Below are 12,831 nucleotides of genomic sequence, written 5' to 3' on the forward strand. Positions count from 1 at the left end.
AATTCCGTTTCAAGTGCAGTTTACAAACGGGAGAATGCTATAAAGCGTGTAATGTACATTGTATAAAACATCGCTGATAATTGCACGCTCTTGAACGCGTGGGGACGGTTTCTTTCATTTCGTATCTATGAACTGTTTCGTAATCCCTGGAAATTGAGTCATGGACTTCATCCATTTTTAACGACAAAACAAACACGTGTTAGTGAATGTGACTCCCTCTCTAACAATGAACGGAGATCTTTGTTAAGTTTGTTTATTGACGTCTAATGTATATAGTGCAATACAATGTACTTTTATTCATAATGAAGCCATACAAATTGTATAGCCTACATCTTGATAAGTTGTACGCATGCAGTTTTCTTTGGAAAAGAGCGGGAGATCTTATGGTTGCTGTTAGGCTTAGATAGTTCGTGGAATATGTTTTCTCAGAAGGGAAATGGAAAAACAAGTCTATGACTTAGAATTTAAAATAAAGAAAAGAAGTTATCTAAGTTTTGTCATTGAATTTAGTAGCGGAGGGTCAGAAATTAAAGTGAAATTATGGTGACAATATTTCTAGTTATATTCTTTAATTCTTCAAACGATAATGTCGCTAATTTTCGTATGAAAAACTGACTAATATAGCAAAGGTCCATAGCAAGAAGTGATATCTAGTTTATTAGGGAGAAGGTATAAATTTGCCACATTTTCAGCTTTATCTCCAGTCCAAACGTAGGTCCGGAGTTAATCCCCGCCTCTAAATTACCACCAGCATCTCATTGTATTTTGAAAGGGGGACTGGGACTATGGCGCGCGAATACTTAGGCATCTTATACCTTCTCCCTAGTAAACTGGATATCACTTCTTGTCCATAGATAGAAGTTGGAGGAACAAGTTAGTTTATATATTTTTTTGGTAAAAATTCCTTAAGAAATGATAATATACATTTTTTTTAATTATTTTGATTTGATTCATGTTCGGGATTAAAATTGACCGGTCGTACTTTCATCTCCACTGATTTCAGTACTTGCCAATCTTTCCAGGATTGCCATATAATCCCTTCTTTCTCTTCCCTATACTCGCCTTCTTGAAAATATGGTCCAGTTACGATAGCTTCGAAGCAGGTGTCCGATTTGTACCACCATCCCGCCTTATATTTTTTCCCGCAATCCTCTTCGTTACCCGAGTTATTTTCGTCGTTAGTACTGAAGGCTTGTCCATCGTGACTTTTGAATGATTGTCCGAACCTCTGGTGTTCGTCGTCACCTTCAACCACGTCCCCAATTTTAACCATAAACTTCGAAGTCGCGTTACCAACGTAGAATTCGTTGTAAGTTAGGCTTAACCGTTCTCCGGAGAAAGATTGTAATTCTACTCGAAGTTCGTTCTTTTCTTGCGAAGTTAGACGATGAATGTTGTTGTTACCAAGCCAAAAGTCTTCGCGAGTAATACCGAATCCTTTTTGGTAGACTTTCCAATTTTTATTAAAGTTGCTCTTCTTACCGTAATCATCCCTTCGTGCGATGACCTAAAATTTAATTAACCTAGGAATTAATTAATTGCTTCTCTGTATTCTATTTACTAAATGACCTATTCTATTAAAAACTAACTAACTAACTTACAGTCCATCCTCCACCATCCGTTGACATATCGCAGGACACTAATCGTGGTTGACTTGATTCAGGGTTAAGGTAAATGGGATAGACACCGTCGCAAGTAACTCCGTTCCAAGTAACCCCGTCCTTGCGTAACTCGGCGCAATTCTTCGGTTCATGGGCGTTTGATGTTGGGTTACATTTAATTGGTTCGGTTGTCGTTGAGGGCGCGATGATTACCGGTTGAAAGAAGTTTCTCTCGGCGCCATCGGGTAAACCAATAACTTCTTCCGGTACAGGATTTCCTTCATTTTCGGGTTTAATTACTTTAGGTTTGTTCGCGATGACCTTCTCTCCTACCATCTTCGTCTCCATGAATTCCGTCAAGTTTTTAAATCCCTTTTGTAGCATTAACTTCGTTTCTTCGTCACGGTCCTCGCAATTAACTCTAGTTTTATTTATCGCGTCTTGTAGTTTCTTGTTTTCCTTCTCCATTAGATCTCGAACCTTTTCAAACTCTGGGTTAAGAGATGACCTTAAATTAACGTGAAAACTTTCAGTTACAACTTGGGAAAATCTCGTTTCGAAATCAACGTCGTTTGGTATTTGATTAGCAGAAGTCCCGACTTTTGACGAAGCCCCCGTGTTAAGAAGTCTTAAACTCTTTTCAGATACTTGAAGAATTGTTTTGGAAAATTGAGTCAAGTCTCTTAATATCCCTCTGTTGAATGTTTCCATGTTTTTCATGATTGTTTCAGTTTGTTGGTATTTTTCGTTACGACGTATTAAGGTTTCCTTGACTTGTTTCAAATCTTGTTTCATCTCGTCAATATTTTGAGACAGTTTGTTAAAATCGTGTCGTAGAGTCTCCATTGTTCTACGGTCATTTTCGGCTTGGGTATGATACGCTTGTAAAAGTTGAGGGTATTTATTCGAATTAATTCGTATTTCTTGTAAAAGACGTATTACGTCTTCGTTTTCAGCCCTGACTACGAAAATCAGGCATAAAAATGACAAACTTAACTTTCCCGGAGACATTTTGAAGTTTCTGTAAAAGGTTTTTATTAAGATATAGTTGCGGAGTTAGAATATAAACAAAATTTGTGATTAGGCCTTGAATTTGTGATAAAAAACTAAAGAGACCTACAGTTGATGGGAATTGAAACGTGTACAGGGTGTTTCTGATAAGTCTGCAAGTTCTTTGGGAAATCAATTTTGAGTCGAAAATGTAACTTCTATCTATCTCCATTTTGATTGCCCTAATGGACACTATTTTCGAGTTATGATTGGAATTTAGTGTTTTAGGGATGACCCCTTAATTAAATATTAGAAATCATTGTCTTAATCAGTTTCTTAATTAGTTAAATTTTAGGGGTCATCCGTAAAATTAATACTCTGTATGCACTCTTAACTTGAAAACAGTGTCCCTTAGGGCAATCAAAATGGATGGAGATAGAAGTATAGAACATTTTCGACTCAAAATTGATTTCCCAAAGAACATTCCCCTTAATTTATGCATTCAGACTTATCAGAAACACCCTGTACATGCGCTTGAGGCTGAGCTCCAATCCTTCTGTATCCGCGTCAACCGTAATTTAATACGATAAATAATATATTAAAATGTTCCTGGTTCATAAAGAAAAAAACACTTCATAGACTTAAAATTATTTTAATAAATTTTTGGTCATTAGATTTCATTCAATTTTGATGAGAGAGGTATCGATACCTCCGATAATAATATCAATTCAAGATAATCCCATACCATTATCAGCTATTGTTGAAGAAATAAAGACATTAGCCGTCAAGTTAGTTAATATTTTAATTAACTAATTAATTACTGTAGTTAAAGTACTTTGAACACGACGGCGCAAATAAAACTTTTCAGGGGCTATGGAATCTACAGTAACATATTAGAACACTTATTTACTCTGAAATCCGAAAGTCAAAATACTGGCACGAAACAGGATGTTGTCATTCAAGAAATGATGGACAGACAAGAAGTACTAAACGCCTTTAAATAAATAAATAAATTTGCTTACGTAATTAATTATAATTCAAATTTTAACTTTATAAGATTGAAAGGTCAATATTTCGTGAACGAATTGAATCGATACAACTAAATTTAACATCGCCTACCTTAGAAAATAAACATATTTCGTCATTTGGCAGTATAGATGCCACAAAAGGTACTCACTCTACCGTTTTTCAATAAAACGATATCTTGTACTGAAGTTTGAATTGCGGTTTTATTTTAGACGTATGCAATATAATGTGGAAAATCGCGGATTCGGTTATTTTGTTAAAAATACAGATAGCCGAAGCTGTATTTAATTGGAATACAAAGTTAGTACTTAATTAGTTTAAAGGCCGACTTCCAGCGAAAAGGGTTCTAGCAAACTGAAAACCAAGCATCGAAACTAACAATGGAGCGACCGTGCCGATTTTCGAATCCCCGCTGAGGTAAAAGTTGGAAGGGTTCTAGCTAACTGAAAGCCGTGCAATGTGGCTCTAGCGAACTGAAGATGAACACCTTTTAAATTTATTTCCTATCGAATTTTTGCTTTCCCCTGAAGGAAATTCTCTATTGTGTATCTTCAGTTCGTTAGAACCACGTTGCACGGCTTTTAGTTAGCTAGAACCCTTCCATCTTTTACCCCAGCGGGATTCGAAAATCGGCACGATCGCTCCATTGTTAGTCTCGATGCTCGGTTTTCAGTTCGCTAGAACCCTTTTCGATGGAAGTCGGCCTTTAATCGTTCGAATAGAAATTAAATTTGAATTAAATAACAACGTTTGTATAGAATTATCGAATTTGTTTCTGCTAAGAAAAAGGAGATTAAGGTTACTGTTTATTCCCGAGCTTCAAGCTCGTCCGGAATAAATGCTGAATCGGCAAGTAGTCAAGAAGCATTAACGGTAGGAGATGATTTATAAGGAATTTAGAAGTTCAGCTGACTATTAACTTCACAGGCAATTATTAAACAATCGGATGATTCGATGGATTCAATAAATCCACCATTAACCTTTTCAAGTACAAGTACTTGTACAACAAGTACCAGTACCGATAGCACTGTCCCAACGTCGAACGCATCGACGACACAAAGCTGGAAAACTAGTAGTAGCGTTAGCACTACACAATCGGTCAAACTTGAACAGTCTATTTCAAGCATACCCGAATTGGATGAACACTCACCTTGCAAAAGAACTATTAAAGATTCAAAGGAAACGCCTGATAAGTTGAATTACAGCGTGACGTCATCCTGGAACGAAGTTTCCTCAAGTGATTTAAGAGATATTAGTAACGAAGTTTTTGAGAAAAGTGACGAAACTTTGAATGAAGATATGGTATTACCATTACCCAAAAAGGAGGCTGAAGGTATTAATTAAAAACGTAATTAAAGTTTCGGTAATTAATTTTTTATGGTTGGGGTTTTTTTTATAGAAATTAAAGTGCAAAGAGTTTTAGAGAAATTGGAAGCAGCTAGCGTTTTGACCGAATCAGTCATAGGTGAACTGATTTTAATTATCTTTTGAATTTTAGTGATATGCACAAACTGATATATGGTATCGGTATTGGTATTGGTGACCTATGTGGAATTTTAACCGATATATCGGTTTGAGATTAATTTACAAATATGTCTGTTCGAGCTTGATATATCGTTTAGAGCTTAATTTACCAATGTATCGGTAAAATCGGTTGATAATCGGTAAAAATCGGTTGATAATCGGTAAAAATCGGATAATAATCGGTAAAAATCGGTTAATAATCGGTAAAAATCGGATGATAATCGGTAAAAATCGGTTGATAATCGGTAAAAATCGGTTGATAATCGGTTGATAAGCGGTAGAAATCGGTATCGGTACCTAACATCACTACTTTTTATCTTGGAATTAATTTGTGAATGTACTGCCTATTTTTACTTCAGACCCATCAATGACAACTTCAAGAAGTAGTTCCTCACTTTCGAGTTACACTTACGGAACTTCACCCGCGTTGTACGGAAGCTTGTTAGGCCAAGTACCGGAGCAAGGTGAAAAAAATGATAATTCAAATGATAACGCCAACAGTTACGTAGAATTTTTAGTACTTAATTTATTTCCTCTTAATTTAACATTTTAGCCAATGAGTAGTTAAGTTTAATCGCCTTTAACAGGTAGCGCAGAAACAAACGCCGATAAAAAATCTGATAGCAGTGGTGGGGGTAAAGGTCACGAAAGGTCGAAATCGGATGGAGCCGAAAAACTATTAGAAAGTTTTAAAAGCGCCGCTAGTTCGAAATTAAAATTATCGGATGACGATAATTCTGGGAAATCGGAGAAAAAGGAAAGGGGTTCCATGAAGAATTTAATTAGTCAATTACTCTCCTCTTCAACTTTGACCCCGATCCCGAGTCCATTTCCTCCAAATGAACATCTTTTACTTCCACCATCCGATAAAGTTCCGGTTATCGTTTACGATAACGAACCGGGTTCAATTATCGCTTACACACTGTCTTCCAGCGATTACGAACAACAATTAATTGAATTAAAGATGAATATTAATACCGCTTTAATTAATTCCCAAAATCAAAAGGAAGCGAGCGCCAGGTAATTAACTTTATCATTATTTTATACAAAATAATATTGGTAATATTGATATCAATGGACTTGTAATGTCTATAAATTTATCTCTAAAGTCCAATTTTGAAGAAACGATTCGCGAAAACCGTTGATCGTTCTTCGTCCGTTGAAACTGTTCCTGAAAATTCACCAAGTGAGTAAACTATACTTAACTATTATTAAGTTAAGTGTTTATCTTTATTAGAAGAAATTTAAGAAAGAAAAAACACAGGGGAAAAAATTAAATAATAATTGGCAGGGTTGCCACAGGTCAGGGAAAACCTGGAAAGGTCAGGGAATTTTATAATGGGCCATAAAGGTCAGGGAAAAGTTAGAGAATTTTAAGAATTTCAATAAAGTCAAGGAAAATTCAATTTTTAGTTGATAATCGGTAAAATTCGGTTGCTAATCGGTAAAATTCGGTTGATAATCGGCAAAACTCGGTTGATAATCGCTAAAAGTTAGGAAATTTTAAGAATTTCAGTAAAGTCAGGGAAAATTCAATTTTTAGTAAAATTCAGGTAAGTTTGTTAGGTTTGAGTAAGTTTGCTCTGAAGAAATTGCTTCAACTATAAAACCACTCCCGTTGTTGTTATTACTATATATATGAAAAAACACCTGGAAAACTCAGGGAGATATATGTGAAATCCCTGGAAAATTCAGAGAAATATAGGGGGGGGGGGAAATCGGGGAAATCGGTTTGCCGAAAGCTGTATGAACCCTGATTTATTTCAAAAATGCTATTTTAAACACAATTCTTTAGTTATATTCAGAACAATGACAAATGGTCCCAAAAAGTCAGGGATAATCGTAAAAAATGGTCAGGGAAAAGTCGGGGAATTTGATTTTAAAAAATTTGGTGGCAACCCTGATTGGGTTAACTTGTTTGGAAAAGAGCGTTGAAAAAAATAGAAAATTTATTATAAATTCCGTGTTCAGATCACCCTAAAAAGGCCACGGGCGTTTTGTCATTCTTCCGCGGTCCCGACAAAAGTTCTTCCTCCTCCCAATATTTGAAGAATACAATCGCGTCTTCCACTTCTTCCTCTACTTCTTCTTCTTCGAACACGACAGGAGGGGGGTCGAATCTTGCGAATAGTAGTGGCGGCGGTGGCGCCAATTTAGGTGTTTTTGACGCCGTGCATTATATGCCAAGCCGTAGTGAACGTGAAATAGTGGATGAAGATAAAGACGAAGGTAGATAAAAAACACACACAACCCCAAGTTGTTATAATTCCTTGGCTGCTTGCGATGGTTATGATTTATTATCTTTTGGTTTGACAATACGGTGTTTTATTTTTTGGTTATTTATGCAACTTTGGGTATCGTTTGTAGTTTGTAGTAATTAGATTAATCCTTTTAAGTGAGGGTTAAAAGTTTATTCTTCTACTAATTATAAGACCAATCTGCATAGTGATATATCCAGGAAATAATTAAATCTGAGTGATTTTAAAAGTTAGTATAGATTTAGATTTCGTACGTAGCACCTCCGACCAATCGCGTAACGCCTTGCCTTCTTGTTAACGAAATTCACGTGACACGCTCTGTATCTCGCGCTTCATGATTGCATGGAACATCTCGCGTTGGATATGGAGCACGCTTCATGAAAATAAATTTTGTTAAAAAGGGCGTTACGCGATTGGTCGGAGGTGCCAATTTCAAATTACCTCTGAAATCTATGAATTTTCTGGATGTTTTACTGCGCAGATTGGTCTTATAATTAAAATAAATCACGCTCCCTTTAATTTGACCCAACTTATGTATGGTGTAATGCGTAATTAGTTCTAAAAGGCTGTAACTAGAAGTAACTAATTTAATTCGTGATATTTTCTTTTCCGTCCGGAATGCGAAGCATGATCTGTAGTTGTAGACATTAACATTTTTCTCTCTCTCTCCTAGATTCAAACATTGTTATTCTAACCCTTTGAGCGTTTAAAATAAAAATTCTTATTTGTTTTTAGTGAATTTTACAGATTTCGCGCTCTGCAGTAGCCAAGAGGAAGGTAAAGGCGGGGGCAAAACTAGCTCAAAATGCTCAAACATGCATATTGAAGTTCAATTCAGCGATAACTCGACGCGATTCTATTGTCGAGTTTATTTCGCCGAACAATTTCGAAAGTTAAGAACGATTTTATTCCCCGATGGTGAAGAAAGATACATAAGATCTTTGGCCCGTTGCGTGCCTTGGATGGCCAGAGGTGGCAAATCGGGTTCAACTTTCTGTAAAACACACGATGACCGATTTATCTTGAAACAAATGTCGCGTTTCGAGGTGCCATCCTTTTTGGAATTTGCTCCCAAATATTTTAATCACATTAATAGATGTTGCGCCGAAAATGTAAGCGTAATTAACTCTTAATTAGTGAAGTTTAATTAAGTTGATTACTTTACCTATCATCTCTCTCCCTCCCTCTTTCTCTCCTTCCCTTTCTCTCCTTCCCTCTCTCTCCCTCCCTCTTTCTCTCCTTCCCTCTCTCTCCCTCCCTCTTTCTCTCCTTCCCTCTCTCTCCCTCCCTCTTTCTCTCCTTCCCTCAATCTTCCTCCATCCCTCTCTCTCCCTCCCTCTTTCTCTCCTTCACTCTCTCTCCCTCCCTCTTTCTCTCCCTCCCTCTCTCTCTCCCTCCCTCTTTCTCTCCCTCTCTCTCTCTCTCTCCCTCCCTCTTTCTCTCTCTCCCTCTTTCTCTCCTTCCCTCTCTCTCCCTCCCTCTTTCTCTTCTTCCCTCTCTCTCCCTCCCTCTTTCTCTTCTTCCCTCTCTCTCCCTCCCTCCTTCCCTCTCTCTCTCCCTCCCTCTTTCTCTCTTTCCCTCTCTCTCTCCCTCCCTCTTTCTCTCTTTCCCTCTCTCTCTCTCTCTCTCTCTCTCTCTCTCTCTTTTTTTTTCTCTGAAAGAAACCAACGGTTTTAGCTAAAATTGTCGGAGTTTACCGAATTGGTTTTAAAAATACGGCAACGAACACCGCGTCCAAATTGGACTTACTAGTCATGGAAAATTTGTTCTATAATCGTAATATCAGTCAAAAATTTGATTTGAAAGGTTCTGTTAGAAATCGTTTAGTGCCAACGTCAGATCAGGAAGGTGAAGATACGGTTTTATTGGACGAAAATCTCGTTAAAAGTAAGTTATTAAATAATAGAAGTTACCAAATCATCGGAGAATATTAATTAAAAATACTAATATCAACTTCAGTTGCATGCGAAAACCCGTTGTACATTAGACCACATTCCAAAACTGTCTTATCATTGGCTATAAATAACGATGCACTATTCCTGTACACCAATTCCGTCATGGATTACTCGCTATTGGTTGGTTTAGACGAAAATAAAAAGGAATTAGTCGTTGGAATAATTGGTAATTTAATTTTAAAATTATTAGGCATAGCTTTAACAATTTATGTATTAATTGAAATTAGATTACATTCGTACATTTACTTGGGATAAACGCATCGAAATGGTTGTGAAATCAACGGGTATTTTGGGTGGACACGGTAAACTTCCAACTGTAGTTTATCCCGAAGCTTATAAAATCCGATTTTGCGAAGCCATGGATCATTATTTCCTTTGGGTACCCGATCAATGGAGTGGATTAGGACGTGGACTCGATTCGTAATTTAATAATAATTAAATAATGATACAATCGTCAACCAAAATAAGCTTCTGTTTGTCCAGTATGTTGTTTTGTCTTATGACGTGCATGTTTTGCTAAACCTTGGTTTTTTAATTCTCCTAACCCATTTTGAAACCTATTTCTAGCTAGCTTTAATCTAATTGGAATTAATTTTAATTACAGGAAATGTGATACTAAATACTAATTGTATATATTTAGTCACAAAATTATTTAATTATCCTAGAGAAACTCTTAAAGAAATTACCCCAAATTATTGTAATAATAATGGTCAAATGATATTATTATTTATAACAAAATTATTATTATTATTATTAAGTTGTTTTGTAATAATGACTATTTATCATTAAAATATTTTACTATTTAAAGTTGTTGTCGTTTTTTATTTTATTTTTTTTCTATAGAAAACGAATGGGAAATGAAGGACCACGTGGCGAATTCCAATTCAAATTTCCCGCCTTAAAATCACGTGGTATCTATTAATAGATGGCAGCAGTTTCGCAATTTTTTTTGCATTTTAGTACCTATGTTTCTTGTACCATAGATGGCGTGCCTGTAGTTGACCTAAACGCAGTCGAGGCTGTCTGCAACTAAACTTGAATGCGGGAATCCATGCTCCTGTAACTCCGAATCCGCTACGTAATGTAATTATTTTAATTAACTTTAAACATGAATTAGTTTTGGAGAATTAATCTTATGAATATTAGATTATTAATGTCGCTACTGTATTTCATCAATTATGGGTAAGTACGCTTATGTTTTAATTCGTTCTATTGACGGAAAGCCAATGGTAGGGATGGGGTAGATATTGGCGCGAACTTCGCGATGGGGATTGACCTTTGACTGATTGACTTAAAAAGGTAAAGATGATTGAAACGGATTTTGGAAACCTTGTCTCGGACATCAGAAAACTGACGGATTCTCCAATGGAAATTCCGCTTCTATTAAGATATCTGATTATTAGGCCTAACTGGATTCTTGTACATCTACTAACCCTCTTTGTACTAACCAACCCAAGAGACATTAGTAACGTCTTGGGTAAGTGTTATTTTACTTTTTTTTTGCATGTTTAAATGAACGGAATGTTGAAAACGGACTGCGTTTAAGTTAAGCCTATTCTAAAATGCACCAAGATAAGTACGATTGTGGGAATAGGACACTAGGAACATCCCAAAAAGTACTTTAAGAGTTATTTAGGTCTAATTTAGTCAAGTATGTGTTCTTCCCTCGTGTCAAAGAGATCGATTTGTTATCCCATTTTATTCTGTAAAAAGCCTGAGCCTGGTTGGGCATTGACACGAGGCTGAGAAGTGTGGATAATTCTTTTCCTTTTTACTGGACATCTTTACACCTTTCTGCTTCGATTTTGGCCCTTTCTTCCCAGTTTAGGGACCACATCCGCTGAATCCCTTTATGAAAAAATTTACGCCAGGCAGTTTTTGAAAGGTTTTAAAATCTCAAAACCAAAGCTGAATCACCCATCCCCCCCTCTTTACTACGGTATTTTCTGACAGGAGGTCACACCTCTTGCGTGAAAGGGGGTACTTCCTCCCTAAATCAAACCGTATAGAAAGTTTGAATGGAAAAACTGACCACCCTCTGACATGGACGTTACTTGCCCTAGGGTTAGCTTGGCTGGACACAAGACCTTTATTTTTTTTTTCTCTCTCTCTCTTTCTCTCTTTCTCTCTCTCTCTCTCTCTCTCTCTCTCTCTCTCTCTACGCAGGTGTGGGTGGGTGTGGCAAACGATATTTTTGGCTGTGGTTTTCTTTTATCTTTTGGTGTAAAGGAATTTTACTTTGAGTGAAAAAGGTTTTATAAACCTTGGGTACAGTGTGTAAAACTGTAAATGGAGTCTGCAATATTTTATAGAGGCTTTAGAATGTTTTTGATCCCAAATACATTCAATCGAATGAAGTTTTTTGAACTTTCGGTTTGTGTAGAGTTATTTAGAGTTTACTGAACTCAGCGTTGTCGATTTGAAAATTGAATTTAGACTTAGTTGCGTGGTTTTAAAAATAGTCCAGTTTGAAAATTGCAAATGGAGAAATATGTACAGACTGAACTATATTCATTAGGGTTAGGTATGACGCTTTGACGTTGGGCTTAGGTATGAAACTTTTGACGTTGGGCTTAGATATGAAGCTTTGACGTTGGGCTTAGCTATGACGTTTTGACGTTGGGCTTAGTTATGACGCTTTGACGTTGGGCTTAGCTATGACGTTTTGACGTTGGGCTTAGCTACGACGTTTTGACGTTGGGCTCAGCTACGACGCTTTGACGTTGGGCTCAGCTACGACGCTTTGACGTTGGGCTCAGCTACGACGCTTTGACGTTGGGCTCAGCTATGATTCCTATGAAGCTTTGACGTTGGGCTTAGCTACGAAGGTTTGACGTTGGGCTTAGCTACGAAGGTTTGACGTTGGGCTTAGCTACGTCGCTTTGACGTTGGGCTTAGCTACGAAGGTTTGACGTTGGGCTTAGCTACGTCGCTTTGACGTTGGGCTTAGCTACGTCGCTTTGACGTTGGGCTTAGCTATGAAGCTTTGAAGTTGGGCTTAGCTATGAAGCTTTGAAGTTGGGCTTAGCTATGACTCTTTGACGTTGGGTGTAACTATGACGCTTTGACGTTAGTCTTGACCATGCCAATGTACTTTGACATGAAATTAGGCAACAAATTTTAATAAACGGTAACTTATTGAAGGTATGCGTACATTTATTCATACTTTCAGCATTTAGATGACATATTTTAATAGTCATTTCTATAAAAATGCCAAAAAAAATAATCCTGGTTGGTGAAGGTTATAATCAGTGAAAATGTGACAGACACGGTATAGTGACCGATTCCCCTTTGGCCCTTTTATAATATTCTTTTGGAACGACGACCACACAAAAGAGCACGTGTTTGCCAATACACCTCTTTCTCCTTCTCCTTCAACCACACCCCCTAAGCGCACGTACAGTACACAACAAGATGCGAAATAAAAAAATTTCTTGGTCCCTTGGGGGGAATCTGTAAAGGTAAAATCTCCGGTAA

The 12,831-nt window shown here is 37.0% G+C and overlaps 3 protein-coding genes across 6 annotated transcripts in view; 2 read left to right on the plus strand and 1 right to left on the minus strand.

Annotated features, from left to right (window-relative positions):
* The window catches only part of LOC149676769 (1-phosphatidylinositol 3-phosphate 5-kinase-like), a 39,650-nt gene extending 29,489 nt beyond the window's left edge, over positions 1 to 10,161 (plus strand). For 2 of the 4 annotated variants that reach the window (XM_089838293.1, XM_089838292.1), the window contains exons 11-26: positions 3,266 to 3,379; positions 3,460 to 3,574; positions 3,649 to 3,760; positions 3,830 to 3,917; positions 4,376 to 4,490; positions 4,545 to 4,950; positions 5,017 to 5,082; positions 5,501 to 5,641; positions 5,729 to 6,161; positions 6,251 to 6,327; positions 7,113 to 7,370; positions 8,135 to 8,511; positions 9,061 to 9,286; positions 9,359 to 9,520; positions 9,582 to 9,774; positions 9,959 to 10,161. In XM_089838293.1, coding sequence (XP_089694419.1) covers positions 3,266 to 3,379; positions 3,460 to 3,574; positions 3,649 to 3,760; positions 3,830 to 3,917; positions 4,376 to 4,490; positions 4,545 to 4,950; positions 5,017 to 5,082; positions 5,501 to 5,641; positions 5,729 to 6,161; positions 6,251 to 6,327; positions 7,113 to 7,370; positions 8,135 to 8,511; positions 9,061 to 9,286; positions 9,359 to 9,520; positions 9,582 to 9,774; positions 9,959 to 9,980 — 2,905 coding nt within the window. In that variant the 3' untranslated portion in view covers positions 9,981 to 10,161. Of the gene's footprint in view, positions 1 to 3,265; positions 3,380 to 3,459; positions 3,575 to 3,648; positions 3,761 to 3,829; positions 3,918 to 4,375; positions 4,491 to 4,544; positions 4,951 to 5,016; positions 5,083 to 5,500; positions 5,642 to 5,728; positions 6,162 to 6,250; positions 6,328 to 7,112; positions 7,371 to 8,134; positions 8,512 to 9,060; positions 9,287 to 9,358; positions 9,521 to 9,581; positions 9,837 to 9,958 lie in introns of all 4 variants that reach the window. The other 2 variants (XR_016366612.1, XM_089838294.1) reach the window with 2 other exon arrangements.
* On the minus strand, positions 438 to 2,744 carry LOC149676772 (uncharacterized). The gene is made up of 2 exons (XM_089838500.1): positions 1,602 to 2,744; positions 438 to 1,507 (listed from the first exon to the last, which is right to left on the minus strand). Exons 1-2 carry the CDS (start codon positions 2,610 to 2,612, stop codon positions 932 to 934), a joined length of 1,587 nt encoding a protein of 528 aa, XP_089694626.1. The 5' UTR covers positions 2,613 to 2,744; the 3' UTR covers positions 438 to 931.
* A 258-nt stretch (positions 10,162 to 10,419) lies between the features above and the next one.
* Positions 10,420 to 12,831, plus strand: part of LOC149676773 (cryptochrome-1-like) — a 34,081-nt gene continuing 31,669 nt past the window's right edge. Inside the window, exons 1-2 of the mRNA XM_089838343.1 lie at positions 10,420 to 10,536; positions 10,660 to 10,831. The gene's annotated coding sequence lies outside the window, so the exon portion shown is untranslated. The remainder of the gene's footprint in view (positions 10,537 to 10,659; positions 10,832 to 12,831) is intronic.

This window comes from Phalangium opilio, unplaced genomic scaffold (assembly GCF_054372755.1).
Source record: "Phalangium opilio isolate 3A_F unplaced genomic scaffold, DU_Popi_V2 ptg000045l_1, whole genome shotgun sequence".
NCBI lineage: Eukaryota > Metazoa > Arthropoda > Arachnida > Opiliones > Phalangiidae > Phalangium > Phalangium opilio.